Genomic DNA, 17,610 nt, shown 5'->3' with positions numbered 1-17,610 from the left:
TCAGGAACAACGACAAAGTAATATCTCGGTTCTTGTTTCAGAGTTTAACATTATGCAGAAATAATAAAAAACACAAGAAGAAAATGTGAGCGCGGAATATATGTCAAATTGCGATTGACAATTTGACATGAATGTACATAGGATGCTTACTTCTTGTTTATGAAGGAAGGAGGCATTGAAATCCTTGAATTCGTATAGCTGTATATTGATAAGATTAATAAATAAAAAGAGGTGTTTAGATATAGATAAAAGGACAAAGCAAGAACCATTGCTGGGATTACATACACACACACACATATAAATATATCATAGCACATAGTATAAGATGCAATGAAAAGACTTGGTGAAGGGGATCGATATGAGGGAGAGATCTAGGAACAGGCAAGAAGAGGAAGTAGAGAAGGAAGAAGCCAAAGAGGTATGAATGGGGATGTACCAGTTATAGCTACTAGCTTCCACCATTTCCTTTTCCTTTAAATATATTTGTTGTTTCTTTTGCTTTGCTAGCTAGTGAATGTCTTCTTCTTTCTTTGGGTGCCTCTGTGCCTGTCGATCGACTGGCAATGCAAAGGACGCACTATTTTGTATGTGTGTCTGACAATTGGCATTGGTTCGAGAGAAAGCCTACCTAAAACTAAACATGCTTTATTTTTTTATGACCACAAATCGAAATCGCATCCCTACTTTTTTTATTTTCTGGTGAATTGAATATTCAAATCCCAGCTTTTAAGCTTTTTCTTTCTGCTTTTCTGTCTTACTTTATGTTATGAGTGCATGCATTCACGCTTTGCTCCTATGCGTGCAGATTACCATCGTCCTATCGTTTGTGGGTTGTAAAAGAAAACGATAGGGCAGTAAAAGAAAGTTACTAGTAAGACAATGGTGTGGCCTCCTCCAACACAACAATCAAGCCTTATTTCACTAAATGGAGTCGGCTATATGAATATTTGAATGTCAGTGCGCTCAATTTTACGTCAAGTCTTCCGTTAACTTCAAATACTCCATATTTTTTTTCTTAAAGTAAATTTACAAGTCTTCCTAAGTCTTTCTCTACATCTTTTGCCATGACCCTCTATCTCATATGTACATCTTCTAACTAGAGTATATGTAATTCTTTGGTTTTCGTGTCCAAATCACCTTAACCAATAATGGAGCTCCTCCAATTCGGACAAAAAAATTATATAAAAATAAAGGTACTAGGACACAAAATATATAAGCAGATCTGAGGCTGATTTACAAACCTCAGATAGAATCATGCCAAGGCTTATTAATTTACTTGTTGGGCGATGTTGGTCCATTTGAAACTTGAAAATTTATGTGGACATTCGAGTTCAGCGTCAAGCCCAAACCGTGCCAATGTTTGTTTATTTTTATTAGATGTGAACCAGAACCATACGATCGAGTAGTAGTAAGTGGTCAGTCACATACATGATAGAAAATTGAAAAGAAGAATGTGTGTTTGAGGGGAAGACAGAGTGACCCAACAACCTTGAATTTCACCAGAATCTGATCAGACTGAAGATGCCCATACGTTAGTACGAATCGGCAGTCCTTTTGAGCAGGCCTTGTTATAACTTATAGGTACAGTACACTGGAAGGGCTTTTTGACAGGCACTTGCCTTTTTTTAGGATGCGTTTGTTGCATTAAGTTATTTTGGACATGATTTAACTTCAAAAATTCAATTAGAATGACTTAAAATAGACTAGAAGATTCGGCCAATTATGGCAATTCTATGTCAAACTTATGCTCTTAAAAATGTACGGAGTAGTTGTTTAAGCCCATCTATAACCACTAGGGGGCAGATTGAGCCCTTCTTCTATGCCCCCGCGTCAATCGTCGCTTTGGAGTAGTTGTTTAAGAATCACCTTGTCCTAATGCACTTTTATTCCCTTTAGAAGCATCTCCAAACAGAGAGATTTTTTAGTGTGACCGGCACATGAAGTAGTACACTATGTGTCATTATAAAAATGATGATATATGTGTGTTTAAAAGTTAATAACTTGAAAATTAAAATTTTCCACCACTTGTATAAAAGCATGTGGTATACCACTCATATTCCTGTCACAATAAAAAATTTCTCCATCAAACAAGCAATGGGAGGGGGGATGGTTAACCCAACAAAGGTTATCTAACCATAGACAGTCATGGGCCGGGCGATACTATTCCTGCCCCGGTCTACTCAAACTTTGTCAAGGCAATGACATATTTAGAAGTCCACAATGAAGAAAACTACACCAAATAGTTAGGGATTGCGCAACCCCAATAATGTCCTAAAACGAGCTTGCCACGCAGAGGAGATACTATCAAAAGTGAGCCCGGTTTCAAACTCTCATTTCTCTCTTCTAGCATTATTTTTCTCTTTTAAAATTTAGTCGTAAGATTGAATATATCAAAATAGAATCAATGTATAGAAACTAGAATAATAGTGCATGAATAAAAAAAAATGAGAGAACGAAATCATTATCACAATGGTAAGACTAAAACGCAACATTACATTTGCAGTCAAATTCTCTTTATAAATAGGATTTGGATTCTCTCCTCCTCTCTTATTTTCCCTCCTCTACAATCTCTCATATTTGAACGCTCACAATGAAGTCCACGTAAGAATCTTCTGTTGCTTTCTTTGTAGAGAGAGAAAAAAGAAGAAAGAGAGAGAGGAGGAGACTGGAGAGGAGGAAAGTAAGGGAGATAATCTCACTCGTTGTAAGTACAAACGATGGATTTTATTATATTAAATGGTAGATTATCTACCGACAGAGATTCGAATTCACGCTGTCATGCAAGAGTTCAACCAATTCATTTCCATCTTCTTTTTTCATACCGATTTCAATTCCAATTCATATGAATATAGAATTAAAACTCAAGAACTTTACAAACAACCTCATTAGACTTCTTTTGTTTAAGAAAAAACAACTTTTATATTCACAAAAGATAAAGGGAAAGCCTTTGAAAGCAAAAGTTTTCACTTTTCCATATACACCATTTATCCCATGAAAATCAAAACAAGGTAAAAACAACCCTTCATAATTTCATCACAATACCAAGTTCAAAATGCTAATTACAGTTTGGATCATCACTCACTCATCAACCAATCATCAAGCAATCACAAAATTATAAAATAAATAACAATTCAAACCACAGTAACTAGATGTTTGTTTCATTCATGCATTGATCAAGATGATGAATACGGAGCTCGACCCGTATTCTTATCGGGTCCGGGTCCTTGCCATTCCTCCCCCGATTGCACCACCATTCCTGGATTATACGGCGAAACCACCGCACCATTCCTCACTCCATAGTACACCTGCTGCTGCTGGTGGCTCACTCCATCGGAAACCACCCGAGCTGACACGTCATACGGGTCCATCGCCACCACTGGCCCCAACCCGCCACCATATACTTGACCCATACCCGGTATTGGGTTATGGTACCCGACTGGAATCTGACTCGCTACCTGGTGGTATTGCTGATGAACATACTGACTCCGAATCGGAACAGGTTGGACCTGTACGTTTGTGGGTGGAACCTGACCCGGATAATAATAGACGGGTGCTGACCGGACCATATGACCCTGGTAATTAGGATCCGGCATATACTGCACCCCAGGGTTGCTCGCGAACCCAGTTGCTTGCGACACGGGCAACTCAACCGTCTCGGTAAACGCCTCCGATTGATTCTCTTTCGTCTCCATGAATTTATTGGAATCGGGTCGGGTCTTCACCGGTGGAAGACTCGGCATCGACGGGACGGATGGCACAGACGACGTCGAGCAGAACGGCGAGGAAGTGACCGGGGCAGGTGAACCCGGATCCGAAACCGACACGTTGTCGTTCAATACGGGTCGAGCCTTCGGTTTGAAATCGCCGCCGCGAGAGTGAGTGTCGTCGGAGTTGTCCAACCCGAATAAGTAGTCAGGCACTTCGGAGACGATCGAAGAAGCTTCGGAGCGGCCCCGCTCGAGCATAGCGGAATTCGACGCACCGCTGTTGAGCGCGTCGAGGAACCAGTGCTCGCGCTTGGCGGAGCCGTCGAGGAGCGAGCTGATGCTGGAGGATCGCGAGTTAATCGAGTCGTCGCCGCCTATGGGGAAGAGAAAGAGGCGGAGCCGCGCCGATTTTGGGTTTTGATTCTGTGCGATGCGGTCGTACTCCTCCATCATGTTGTCAACGTCCTCGTCCGTGGTGACTGAAATCAACGAGTCCAGGTCCTCGTTCGGCAGCTGGTACTTCACCGTTACGTTACTCAACCCTGCCGCACATAATCAAACCCCGCAATTAATTAGATTAATTAACCAACTGAATCGCGATGATACGTCGTCGTTTCGACGAGTTTACTTGCCTGAGAGTTTGGAGAGCTTCGAGAGAAGAGCGGAGAAAGAGGTGGTGCGATGAACGGCGACAATTCGGGTATCGCCGCCGACATAGCGAAGCTGATTGTCGTGTGGGCGCGGCAGGATCTTGCCGCCGAAGCTGCACATGAACCGTACACGTGAGTTGAGATCGTGGGACGGGTGGTCCGAGCGTGGGGTTGACGCGACCGAGTCGGTGGCGGCGGAGTCCAACTCAGAGGGGTGGTGTGACGCCATTATCCGACGGCGATACGAACTATGCTCTCCGCAACAAAAAGTTGTGAAGGGGTCAACTTTTGGTGTATCGGATTCAACGCCGAGGATTTTTCCGACTAAAAATATTATTATTTTGCTGATGGATCGGCGTGGAGTCCGATATCGAGTTGGAGTTGCAGACGTTGAGGAATGTCTGGGAGTGGAAATAGAGGGAGATTTGGATGTCTGTGACGGCTGGATGCGTCACAGACGCTTGCCTGACCCGGAATATTTTATTTATCGCATTTCCTAGCCGTTAGATCTTAGATAAATAATTCATTGACCATGATATCTAGCCGTTAGATATCTTTTTGACCTTCTTTGCTGGGCCCCGCTTACTATATTCTCCTCTCTCTTTTTTCACCTAATTTAGCTAATTGAGTAGGGTATAAATTAATTAATCTCAGCCTCTTACAAAATTATTAACCACTTGGGATTGAAAAATGATATATTCGTCTTTGTTTTTCCTTCATTCTGTAATGCTATTAGTCTCTCTTGTCATAATTGGTTGATGATACCGCATATAGAACTCGTTTGAGAAGCGTTTTATTAATTAAAAATGTTTTTGAGAAAATGTTTCGGAAACAAAACTTTGGTAAAAATACAAATTAATTGTGAAAAACACTTGAAGTGCCTTTTGAAACTCAAAAGCATTTTTTCTTTTCTAAAAGCGTTTTTGTCGATTAAAAACGCTTTTCAAACAAGCTCGTAGTCTACCAGATACAAAAGGTATCGAATCTTCAAAGGTATCTTAGACAAAAACAAAAAGGAATTAACTTGGCGGGAGGTGGGAGAGCAGACGGTGGAGTTGGGCGAGTAAGGTGGAGAGGAAGGAAGGAAGGTGGGAGCGGGAGGTGAATAGATTTTTCAGTGTGACCATCAAACGAGATGGTACACCACTTGTTATATAAATAGTGATATATGTGTGTTAAAAAGTTAATAATTTAAAAAATAAAATTTTTCACCACTTACATAAAAACAAATGGTGTACCACTGTGTTGCCATCATAACTAAAAATTTATCCGGGAGGTGGTGGGAAAATGCCTTAAACGACCAGATATATGGGGTCCAGGTGTCATTGTCGCATTGTCAGAGGCAACGGGGTTGTTTGTCACCATTTTGTCCCGTGGCCCCGGGACTTTACTACGCCCACCGGCTTGCATCGTCGACCCCCTCACTGTCCAATCATTGAAGTGTTTGATGTTCTGCATTTATCAAGAAAAGTGACTGGTGGGTCCAACCTCGGCCTTGTGGGGTACTTGACTCAATGAACTTGTAGGTAACTGATACGTAAACATGACAATGTCGAATTAATCATGCAATATCAGATGTGAAACTTAAAAGAAAAACTAATAAAAAAAAGTTTAAAAATTTTAAATTTTAACGAAAAAATAAAATAAATGGTAAAGTAAATAGTACTAAGTTTAACATTTTAATGTAAAAATATTATTTTTCGTTAAAGTTAATAATACTGTGGACTTTTCGTAAAAACTCCCCAACTTAAAATTCATAATATTGAGGCCACGATGACGTAGTTGAGTCCTCATTTAGACATGGATCTAATGGGTAATATCCCCTTGATATATTAATCATGTCATTGACCGTCCATAAACATCTAAAGCAAAGTCAGCTATCGATTTGGTACTTATAAATATATTTTAAAATGAGTTGTTAACTCACTCATAACTAGTTATGTGAACCCCAATTTAAAATTGAATTCACTATAAATACATATTGTCCTGCATTAGTCTTAATCTAACTTAATACTTCTTTTAACTAAGTGAAAATAGGGCAAACTCATGGCCAGTAATAAGGGAAAGGGATCCTCTCCGAACCCCTTTCACAAAATCCATCTAATCACCTAATTCGGACCTTTGAAATTTAATTCAATGACTAAAGTTATTATAACTTTTAAAGGCACTCCATATTTGTAGTTGTTTGATCAAATTTCAAGGTCGCGGATTTATTGATTTGGTGAATTTAATGAAATGAAATCGGAGAGGATCCCTTTTCAGTAATAAGAATTGAAATCATATTGTCCCCTTTTCTTAAAGTGGAAGCAAAATTTGAGCTATTATTTTATGTCGTTGGGTACGAAAGGAAAAGGTCAAAGTGAATAAATCAGGTATTAATTAATAGGATATGAGTCTTTGTCACTTATCAAGTTGGGAATGATTAAAGGGACGTTTATGGTAATGTATAACTTGGGCGGTGGCAATCCACCTTTTAGAGAAGCAAACCTTTTGGAGAAAGAGACGTTTAGGGATAGTGCAAAGGCACTACCATCAAGAAACCAGGAACTGATGTTGAACAAAAAGCGGAATGGAATAAAAAGGAAATGGATAGTCGGAAGATAAATCATGTAGTGAGAATTTATAAATTTGATGTTCGAGCATTAATTTGAGCTCATAATACCTCTTTAGAAAGGGAACGACACAACAATTTTAATTTTCGTAATAAAAAGCAGACCTTTGAATTGTCATCCAATTAATTTTGTTTTAATTACCAAAGTCCATTGAGTTGGTCTAAGAAGTTCTAATCCTTAAATTCTTCGTTTAAGTCACTAGATGTTTCCATTGTAATAATCAATTATCAGTTAATCAAAATTATCTTTTGGGATTTTACTCTAAAAAACTGATAAATGTTCCCTTCCCGTCCCGAACCCTTGCAAAGTGGGGACCTTGTTGGCTTCTGATCGCCCTTTTTTTTATCCTTTGGGATTACTCTAATAAATGATGGATTCCAGATTATCGATCATTTAAGGATTTACTTGTCCTTTACTTCGTGATGCATCAGAAACTCTACCTATCGAATGCCAATATTTGGCAGCCAACGTTATTGGATCATCTTCCAATTAATAACAGCCGACCGCTTTACCACTAAGCTACTAAGGAACATATCACTTAAGAAGCCAACTCTTGTTCACAGAAACTTGGGTTACCCTGCTACTGCTACTACTGCTGCTGCTGCCTAAGTGTCATGGTGTGCCTAAAAATGGCTTTTTAGAGGCCTTCTATGGAGTCTTACCACTAAATGTGATTGACGATTGGAATTGTTTGATTGTTTCCAGATTTTGTAGAGGATCTCCGCTTTGCGATCAGGGCTTTGCTTATTGCGGCCTTTTTATTATGGGCTGGGCTTGGCCTAGATTATGTATCCCATTCCATTACCAAGATGCCTTTTCATTTCATTTAGTGGGCCTGGCCTTACTATCTCTTTCACACACACACACACACACACAGAGGCCATTTAAGAAGGGATTCCCACTTTTAAAAAAATTGAAAATTAATTATGAGACTCACTTTATATCGAATTTCAACAATCTAAACTATTTATTTTGTAAGTCTCGATTTATAGATTGTTTTTGCAAAAATTCATTTCAATCCGTTGTTTGTTCAATTGTCACGATAAAATTTCACTAGTTTCTGTGAACTCAATTAGATGCATCAAATATTTCCGATTTAGTCAATATTTTGCAAGAATAATCTATGAGGTACAACTATAAAAATAAATTGTTCAGATCGTTAAATTTTGATGTGGTTTGAACCCCACAACAAATTCCCATTTAAAAAATAATGAAGGTCGCTTCCCTTAAAGACTCTCCACACACACACACACACACACACACACAACAACAACAACTAAAAGGCAGTAGTCCCATTAGTTAGCTGATTACATCGGTCAACTGTGACATTATATGATAGGATAATGCTATTTATACAACCATTCTTACCTCCAACATATCCTTGTTAATTTTTGTTATTGATCTTCTTCTATTCATTCGATCCGACGATAAAAAATTGAGAGAAATGTGTGAGAAGTAAAAATTAATGTGTGAATAATACTATCCTATATGATATTCGATTTTGAAAAGTGAGGTTCGGATTTTGATTTGGGGGAGCATCATTTCCATGCATACTCCTTCCAAAGAAATGTAACCAAAACCAATGGAAACGAAACAAGAAGTTGGCGAGGACTGAGGACGATCACCCCACTGGCCAATCTCAATTGTCAATTTTCTTGAAACCTTTCTTCAAGCTTTTAGTGACTCCTCAATTTATTCTTCAAGCTTTGAGTGACTCCTCAATTTATGGTTCCACTTTTTATAAATAAAAATGTCACCCAACGTCAAGTCCCAACTAAAGATGAGAGATTCTTGGTTGTTTTATGGTGATGTATCTCAACTGTCAAAGTCTTCTATTTTTTAATTTTTTTCTAAAGAAAAGATTAGTTGGTGGTTTCGTTGCGCTAATCCATTTTTTTTGGGACTAGAAAGATTCACAAAGACATTTCAACATTTTCCTAGTCATCATTGTGTGATTCACTAGTACTAGGAATCGAACCAAGAAAGTGTCAAATCTATGAAACAATTCGATACCAAATTAAGTTGCCCATTGTGTGGCTCAGCTGAGCTTTCCCTTCTCCTAGTGTAAAAATATCGATGTACTAAAAAAAAGTGTAAATTAGCGGGAGCTTCTGCTCGAGGGACGGGCTCCGGAACAGGGCTGGATTGCCCGAGGGAGAAAGCCTAGCGTTGGCTGGCGAGGGAACCCGAGCAGGCCCGAGCGCTAGGCATGTCGATTCGTGCTGGCCCAAGCGCCCGAAGGCAGTCTAACGTGGGCTGACGTCAGGACGACGTCTCCACGCTTTTTGACGGCTATGGAGACGTGGGTTCCGACGAAACCGACTGTGCCGGTGACGAGAACGAACATGCAGACGGCATATCTTGTAAAATCTCTGACCTTTTTTTCTTCTGGGTTCCTCTCTTATGTCTCTTTTTCTTTGTTTCTCCAAAACCCACAATTGACAAAATTTGGAACCTGTTTTTAAGTTGGATTGGATTTGAAAATTTGGGTTTTTGATTTTGATATGCAAAAAGAAAGAGATCGAAGAAGAAAGGTAAACAAGTGCAAATTTTATTTGATTTGGGATATTAAAATATCTACCCCTTCACTCCCCTGCAAACTCATCTCCGCCGCTTCCTCCTCCCACTACCAACGTCTCCTACTACTACTGCAACTTCAAATTCTGGGCTTTCAACCAACCCCTCTTCCCTTTCGGCAAGACCCATTGCCGGATTCGCAGGGCTTGGTTCTCTGTCGGCGTTGGATTCGGTTTAACCTTACTCTTCTCCGTCTCCCTCCTCCTCATATGGGAGCTCAACAGAACTCTCAATCTCTTCCATGGAAGCTTCTTCGTCCATGGTGATTTCAGTCGATGTCCACGAACTGGGTCATGCTCTCGTCGCCGCAAGGTCTCTCCTTTTTTCTGTTTCTTTCTTTGTCTTATTTTATTGTCTATTGTCAGGGCTATTCAAGTGCAACGGCGGAGATGCAAAAAACAGTTACTGTTCATTAATGGCAGTTACTATTCACTGGGCAAATTGAATAGTGAATAACCTGAGGGGAGGACTCCCACGCTGGAGTTGGTCTAATAGTATGCAATTTTCGTATCAAATTCACTCAATTTTTGAAAAACTGTTAATTGTAGCAAATTCAATCGATTTTTTTTTTTTTTAACAAGTCTACAATTATTGAAACTTATTCTAAAGTCTACTAAACGTTTTTTATACATTGGTTAAACGTGATTAATGAGCCCAGTAGATCCGATGCTTAATGCACTACCATATGGATCTCTTCATCCTTTAACGAATTAATCGAAAAAGAATACTTGGTGAGGGAGAGAAAGAGACAAGAGTATTTGTTTAGTGTGACGGTAACATGCCTAATAATATTACATGGTGAGAGAGAGAAGAGAAGATAAGAAAATGGTACTCCTGCTTCAAGAGTTATAATTTTATTGATTAAAACAACGAGTACGATAATAGTTCATTTTAGCGTTCATATTCTAAATTGAGTTTAGCATCATATATAATTTATGCTAGCTCACGTTTCTATTTCCATAAACCTAAATCATATCGTATTTTACAATTTTACTATTTAGATGGCAAATATGATGTTGCTTTCAGATTTCGTTCAAAAAAAAAAAATGTTCCTTTCAGATTTCTTAGCAATTTAGATTGATTTTCTTATATTTGTTATAAAATATTCACAAATTTAAATTATGTGTTCGTGTTCGTATGGGACGCATGTTTTAATTTTTAATAGAATAAAGCAGCATTGGATAATAAAAATACAGCTGTTTCTTTTCAAATTGACAGGAGATCTTCAACCAAAACGGCACCGGACTGTATCGGTTTCAAACTATTGGATCTACACTAGGTATTTGCTTTACAAGTCAATTTCTTGGACGATTTCCTCACCTACTGGCCATTGGTCAACCATTAAGTAGAGAGACTTATTTCAGTCGTATTGGATTGTATTATTTTGTATTATTAGTTTACGATCCCGCTATATTATTATAACCACATTGGAAGAATTTATCATCTACGTCGAATTGAAATATTACGTTACATTATTGATTTAAAATCCTACTACATTATCCTAACCTACTTTCTTTAAAAATCTTCTTTTTCTTAGGTTAAGATACCGTCACGATAACTTATTTAGATAAATTGTAATCTTCAATCACAATCAGAATCAAATTAGTCGGAAAAAAGGAGAATCCTTTTTGGCTTTGAATTCCACAGCCTGCTTTCATTCTTGCTTTCAGATTACTATGCAGTCCAATCAAAACTCCATCAGATTCCTCGCAAAAACATAATCTCATATCCTTTTTTCTGTGCCCATGTGAATCTTCAACGTTGTCGGCGCTGTAATCGTTTTATATAATAATATAACTCAATTGTTTATGATTTTCCATGCATCTGGATTAAAGCCTGCAATAATTTATTTATCAATATATATATGTAGTTCTGGTTTGAACAAAAGTCAAAACCTTCGTCCAGATTTTATCTTTTTAATTTTTTTTTTTAATATTCTGGAAAAGTGAAGGGTATATACTATTGAAAACCCAGTTGCATATTCAAGTCAGCTTCAAGAATCTGAGTAGGTAATGACCAGAATATGCATATTTGATTATTTACATACTGGTTTCTGCGTTTTTAATCTCTTTCAAGGTGACTGTTTACAACAGTAGTCATATATGAAGTGTCTAACTTTGTGTGTTTCTGAAACATAGGAAGCAGCCATGACTGAGGAAAATGGAACCAGGGCTCCATTAAAGCTTGAGGTTCGTGCTCAAAGCAATGGACTTTTGTTTCCTCGAATTGATTTAGGCATTGAAATTTCTGTTGAGAGTGCGAATCCCACGTTGGAAAATTATTTTTGCGATTATGGTATCAGAGCAGGCTATCCGCGTGAGCGTTGGATGCTCACCTTCTATTACTCTTGGGGGTTTTCATTTTTTTTTCACTCTTTTCCAATTGAATTGTGATATCTGATACGTTTTGAGTTTTGAATTGTTGCAACAAGCAGGGACAGTATAAAGCTTTAGCAGTTTGTTGGTTCCTGGGGCTGGGATCCCTTGTTGCTTGGAACAGTATGCTCACCATAGGTGATTACTACTATAAGTTGTTTCCGGTAAGCGCTACAAATGATCTTTTCAGATTAAGTGAATCAGGCTTGAAGTTGCAGGGCTATGGAAAAGTTTTGAACTTTATTTTCCCCTTGGGTTGTTTGCAAGGGAAGTCTTGAAAAGTCTGATGAAAATTTCTTTTCGTAGACTTACCATCCATCGCGGGTTCTCACCCTTGTTTATCAACCGTTTGCACTTGTAACAATGGCAACACTAGCATACCATGAAGCAAAGGTTGACACCAGAAAGCGGAATTTAATTGGATATGCTCTCTTCTTCCTCGCTACCTTGATGCTTATAATCGTAAGAAAAACCTGCACTCTATTCTGTTACACGTTTTCTGTTGCTTTCGATCAATTAACTTCACTGTCAACTTTGTAAATAGGTGGATGTAGCCACGTCTGCGGGCGGAGGAGTTGGACCTTATATTGGTATATGCGCATGTGTTGCTGCATTTGGGGTTGCAGATGCCCATGTTCAAGGTGGAATGGTCGGGGACCTATCGTTGATGCGTCCTGAATTCATCCAGGTTAGTTTTTTTTTTTTCACAGTTCGTTAATGATTATGACTTCTGTTTATAATTTAATGTTCTGCTTCCGCAGTCCTTCTTTGCTGGTTTGGCTGCATCAGGCGCTCTAACCTCTGGCTTGAGGCTGATGACAAAAGCTGCTTTTGAGAAGTCTCATGATGGTCTTCGCAAGGGGACGAGTATGTCAATTTCCTTTACATATAGACAGTTGGGGTGGTTGATATATATTCATATGCTTCTTGTTATATTGTGGTTGTATGTGTCAAAGCCGAGGATGTGGATTTGGGGTTTGTAGAAGTTGTGCTCTACGTTCTTTATCAAATATGTCCTAGGAAAACAAAATACATATTAGGCGGCGAAGCAGATTCCATACTAAGCTGCTTTCTGAAGCTAGCATAATAATACTTTCTGAAGGATAGTTTGAGTTCCTTGGTCAGTGATAATTTCTTGTGTAACTGATCTTTTGCAGTGTTGTTCCTGACAATTTCTACATTCACCGAGTTTCTCTGTATTCTTCTATATGCATTTTACTTCCCGAGATTGCCTATAGTGAAATACTACCGCTCAAAGGCAGCTTCCGAAGGCTCTAAAACTGTAACCGCCGATCTTGCTGCTGCTGGAGTCCAAACACAAGCAGACATAGAAGTATTGAACTTCTTTAAATTCTGATGATGCCTGTTCTTGAGGATCTGCTTGGATATCCAATTACTAAAAACCTTTCTAAAATTATCGCAGGTCTCAAACGATGCCAAAGCAGTTCCAACTCGATTGAGCACTATGCAAATATTCAAGCAGAATATAGATTTTTGCCTTGACTTGTTTCTGATATATGTGCTGACATTATCAATCTTCCCTGGATTCATATTCGAAAATACCGGAAATCACCAGTTGGGGACATGGTAAGTTTCGATTCCTTTCATATTTTAAACGCTTGTTCTCTAAGCATGCCTCGTAATCTCATTTACTCTGGTGCGTTTGCTCATTGTGAACTCTCTCAGGTATCCGCTTGTCTTGGTTGCAATGTACAATGTGTTGGATTTGATATCGAGATACATACCCCTCATCAAATGCCTGAAGATTGAGTCCAGAAAGGGCCTCCTGATTGCAATCCTATTGCGTTTCCTCTTCGTTCCAGCGTACTACTTCACAGGAAAGTACGCTGACCAAGGGTGGATGATCTTGCTGACATCAATCTTAGGATTAACAAATGGTTATCTCACTGTCTGTGTCATGACAGTGGCACCCAAAGGCTACAACGTACGTAACCTGTTCCGAATATAACATATGTTTTCGCGGTTTCTAATGAAATGAAATCAAAATTAATTTCTGGTTGTTTGATTTGCAGGGACCTGAGCAAAATGCCTTGGGAAATATACTTGTTCTGTTTCTTTTGGGAGGCATATTTGCAGGGGTTTGCCTTGACTGGTTGTGGCTCATTGGTAAGGAAAAATTCTAAGTAGCAGAAGTGTGGGATTGAAGAAATAAAATTGCTCGTTTGAATACTAATTTCGTCCTTCCGATGAATTGAAGAACGATTAGGAACTGCGAATTGCAACCGTGTAAATGATTTGTTTTGGGTGTATAGTTTGATATGCCTTGTTTAAAAATCCATAACTTTTCATGTCATTGATTTGTAGAACTTTTATTCTTACTTGAATGAGAGAGAGATATGTAGTGTGACATGAAGATATATTGCAAATAGGCAGGAAATTTCGTTGACCCAGTCATTGTCTCTCTACCGCGTAACAAGGGCATATCCCGTACTTCATGAAAATAGAGAGAGACTGACAGAGAGAATATACTTTTGGTTATACTCAAGATTTTGCTTATTGACCTTGCCAATTTTGTACAGAGGGTAAACTGTAGGCAACTAATTTGATCGGATTGAGATCCGCTTCGGAGCCAACGGATCAAGCATTTCGGACAGTTTAATTTAAAATATGTTGTCCTTTATTAGCCTATTTCACTGGTCCACTTTACATACAATCTCTCTCAAACGTCCATATATCTCTCTCTTGAATGGTCTGAATTGTTCGATTCACGGACTCTGGAGTGTGAGATCCCTTGAGGATCTCAATCCAATTTGATCATCTGAATCACAGTTGACCAAAGTTAACACCGCATTACATGCTTTCTCTATATCTCCTCAGCCCTTGAGGTTTTTTTTTTTTTCATTTTTGTCCTCTCATTTCCTGAAAATACCCAAATTAAATTTAAGCATTCTTACTTTTCGGATTTCCCACTAGTTTTATGGATAAAATACAGTTAAATTTGCAGTTTTTATCCCATTAGGATAAAATCGGTGTTTTTACAGTTACCATTTAACGGTTCATCTCAAGTTCTCCGTGCATATATGTTAATATCATAGCATCCACTTTATCAACCAAACTCATCAATTTTCACTATCAAACCCCATGAAAATGTCTGGATAAACATTATAATGTGTTTGAGAGTTCTTGAATAAAACCTCTCTAGCCATTTCTCGTCATCTAAGTATTCACGCGTGTCTCAAGAAACTTGTAGATTATTAACTAAACACTGCCTTGTTGTAAACCCTATACCTTGCCTTCTCTCGACTACAACTCCTTCAATACATGGTTACGTGAAGCTATAGTTTCTTATGTTCCAAAGGATTAAGGGCACTAATAGATTCATAACTTTAGCATTAAGAAACGTTCGACTTGCTTTTCGTCTTCCTTTTGTTCTGTAAAACTCGTCATTTTTCTCTTCATTTCATGTAATGGCAGTTTTGCTAAACACTGCAATATGTTTACTTAAAATAGTTTTTAGGAAGAAGCGTAAATATATACTTTAAAATGTTAGCTTTCAATAAGATTTTGAGGTTCGAAAAACTAATACAACAACGTCCGGTTTGCCTATTCCGGAGTTTGCACAAGGAGTCAATTCCGGTGTCATGGGAAAAACCGAAAATTGGCTGGACTAAACTGAACTTTGATGGATCTTCCAAACCCGAAGTGGGAAAGGCTAGCATTGGAGGGCTGTTCAGAAACCACAAGGCCGAGTTCGTACTTGGTTATGCTGAATCCATAGGAAAGGCCAACAGCATCATTGCGGAACTGGCTGCGCTCAGAAGAGGCCTTGAGTTGGTGTTGGAAAATGGTTGGAGCGACGTGTGGCTCGAAGGAGACGCGAAGACATTGCTTCAGATTATCGCGCAGAGGAGGCAGATTCGATGCGCAGAGGCACAAAGGCAGATTAGTGACATAAAATTGATCATACCGGAGATTAACAACTGCGTCCTGACTCACGTTTATAGAGAAGGAAACAGGGCCGCTGATAAGTTTGCGAAATTGGGACATTGTTATGGAAAGCCTCAAATTTGGCAGCACATTCCTCCCGATGAAGTGTTATCCATCGTGCAAGAAGATGCCGAGGGTAAGATCGTTTTTCGTCGTAGAAGATAAGAATTTAATGCATGCATCCTTCATTTTCGTATATATTTGTGCTAGTGATGCCTAAGATGCTCATTTTTTGAGTTCTTTGGTCTGAATCGTTGCAATTAGTTCTTATATGTATATAAAAAGGGATTAGTTGATATTATTGGTCACTTAGGTACCGTTTGGTACGTGGGACGGGACGGAACAGAGTGGGACAAGGCGTTCCGTCCCACGTTTGTTGCGCCTAAAACGGGTGGAACGAGCGGTTCCACGGGACGAGTTTTGGGTGAATTTTCGTTCCACCTCACCACCCTGGAACGACTCGTTCCACATCCGTGGAACACAAAATTATAACCTATCCGTCTCTTTCTTCTTCCTCCTCGTTTCCATCCGAGGGCATCTTTGCTCCCACTCCGTTCCGTCCCGTCCTGTCCCGTTCCGTCCCGTCTTGTCTGCATACCAAACGATACCTAAGCTTGTAGTTTATGAAACTTTGTAAATGAAATCTTAGTGCTTTTAGAGAGGCTGGGGTACCTCCAACACCATGTGTATAATTGTATTGCATTTTGTCATTTTCCAAGGGGTCTGATGGTAACATTCATCTCCTAATTCTTATATAAAGAGAAGTGATTTCCGCACTCTTATTTCTTCCTGCATTTCTCTCTTGTTTTCTAGATATTAAAGGAATAAATCGAAAGAGAATCAAGGCATGAAAATAAAAGGAGCAGTGCAAAAAGAGAAAATGAGAGTTTGAAAATAGTTACAATAAAAGAAGGGTAGTGTTATTCACACTCATTTTTATTTCTCACACACCTTGTTAATTTTTGTTCATGATCTTTTTCAATTCATTCGATCCGACGGTCGAAAATTAAGAGGAGTGTGTAAGAAGTAAAAATGAGTGTGTAGATAACACCACCCTAAAAGAATAAAGAATCTGGTTTGAAATTAGGGTTATTGCCATGTAATTTTCAAAGAATATTTGCCCTATAACTGGAACTACTCATTATTGTTTTTTACGTGCGTAACTTAATCTCTCTTAAGAAAAATAATCTAATGATTAATCATGCATGATAATTAAAGAAAATAACAGATCTATAGAGAGAGGTGTTTGGGGTTAATCTAGGTGGCGTGTAGTGTAGTACAACAAATTTGATCAGTACCATATATAGTCAGCAGTACAAATCTAGAGAGCAGCAGCAGTTTTGAGCTGGTAGTACAAGGTCAAGAGATTGAATACAACTTTGTGTACTGCATCTTCAATCTAATGTATTGCTAGTTGCCGCACCCAATATATATTATGTATGGGGCTCAAATCAGTCATACAGTTAATGAGGAAGCACTGGAGGATCCAGATTGAAGAAACATCATTGAGTGCAGCGTTGATGAAAGTTCGTATTCCTTCTGAATCTTCATTAGGGCATCGAAACATTTCATCAACGCTGCACCCAATTATGTTTCTATCCATTTTGGCAAGTGCTTAGCTATTGTTTCAACTTTCAATGTTGTAACTAGGCCTTTTTCTTCAACGCTTGGGAAGCTAGTAAGTCCAGGAAATGCCATCGAAAAATCTTTTGTAACGTAATTATATATATATATATATATA

At 38.7% G+C, this 17,610-nt stretch overlaps 2 protein-coding genes across 2 annotated transcripts; one reads left to right on the top strand and one right to left on the bottom strand.

Moving 5' to 3' along the window:
• Nucleotides 1–2,949: 2,949 nt before the first annotated feature.
• On the bottom strand, nt 2,950–4,725 carry LOC137729778 (RAF-like serine/threonine-protein kinase PRAF). The gene is made up of 2 exons (XM_068468802.1): nt 4,340–4,725; nt 2,950–4,249 (listed from the first exon to the last, which is right to left on the bottom strand). Exons 1-2 carry the CDS (start codon nt 4,584–4,586, stop codon nt 3,174–3,176), a joined length of 1,323 nt encoding a protein of 440 aa, XP_068324903.1. The 5' UTR covers nt 4,587–4,725; the 3' UTR covers nt 2,950–3,173.
• A 6,386-nt stretch (nt 4,726–11,111) lies between these two features.
• On the top strand, nt 11,112–14,427 carry LOC137729340 (equilibrative nucleotide transporter 3-like). The gene is made up of 10 exons (XM_068468266.1): nt 11,112–11,555; nt 11,685–11,735; nt 11,981–12,085; nt 12,228–12,383; nt 12,466–12,609; nt 12,683–12,788; nt 13,079–13,254; nt 13,345–13,508; nt 13,608–13,866; nt 13,955–14,427. Exons 2-10 carry the CDS (start codon nt 11,694–11,696, stop codon nt 14,063–14,065), a joined length of 1,263 nt encoding a protein of 420 aa, XP_068324367.1. The 5' UTR covers nt 11,112–11,555; nt 11,685–11,693; the 3' UTR covers nt 14,066–14,427.
• Nucleotides 14,428–17,610: the final 3,183 nt, after the last annotated feature.

Source organism: Pyrus communis, chromosome 3 (assembly GCF_963583255.1).
Source record: "Pyrus communis chromosome 3, drPyrComm1.1, whole genome shotgun sequence".
Classification (NCBI taxonomy): Eukaryota; Viridiplantae; Streptophyta; class Magnoliopsida; order Rosales; family Rosaceae; genus Pyrus; species Pyrus communis.
Note: the sequence above shows the minus strand (reverse complement) of the source record. Positions and strands in the feature narration are given on the sequence as shown.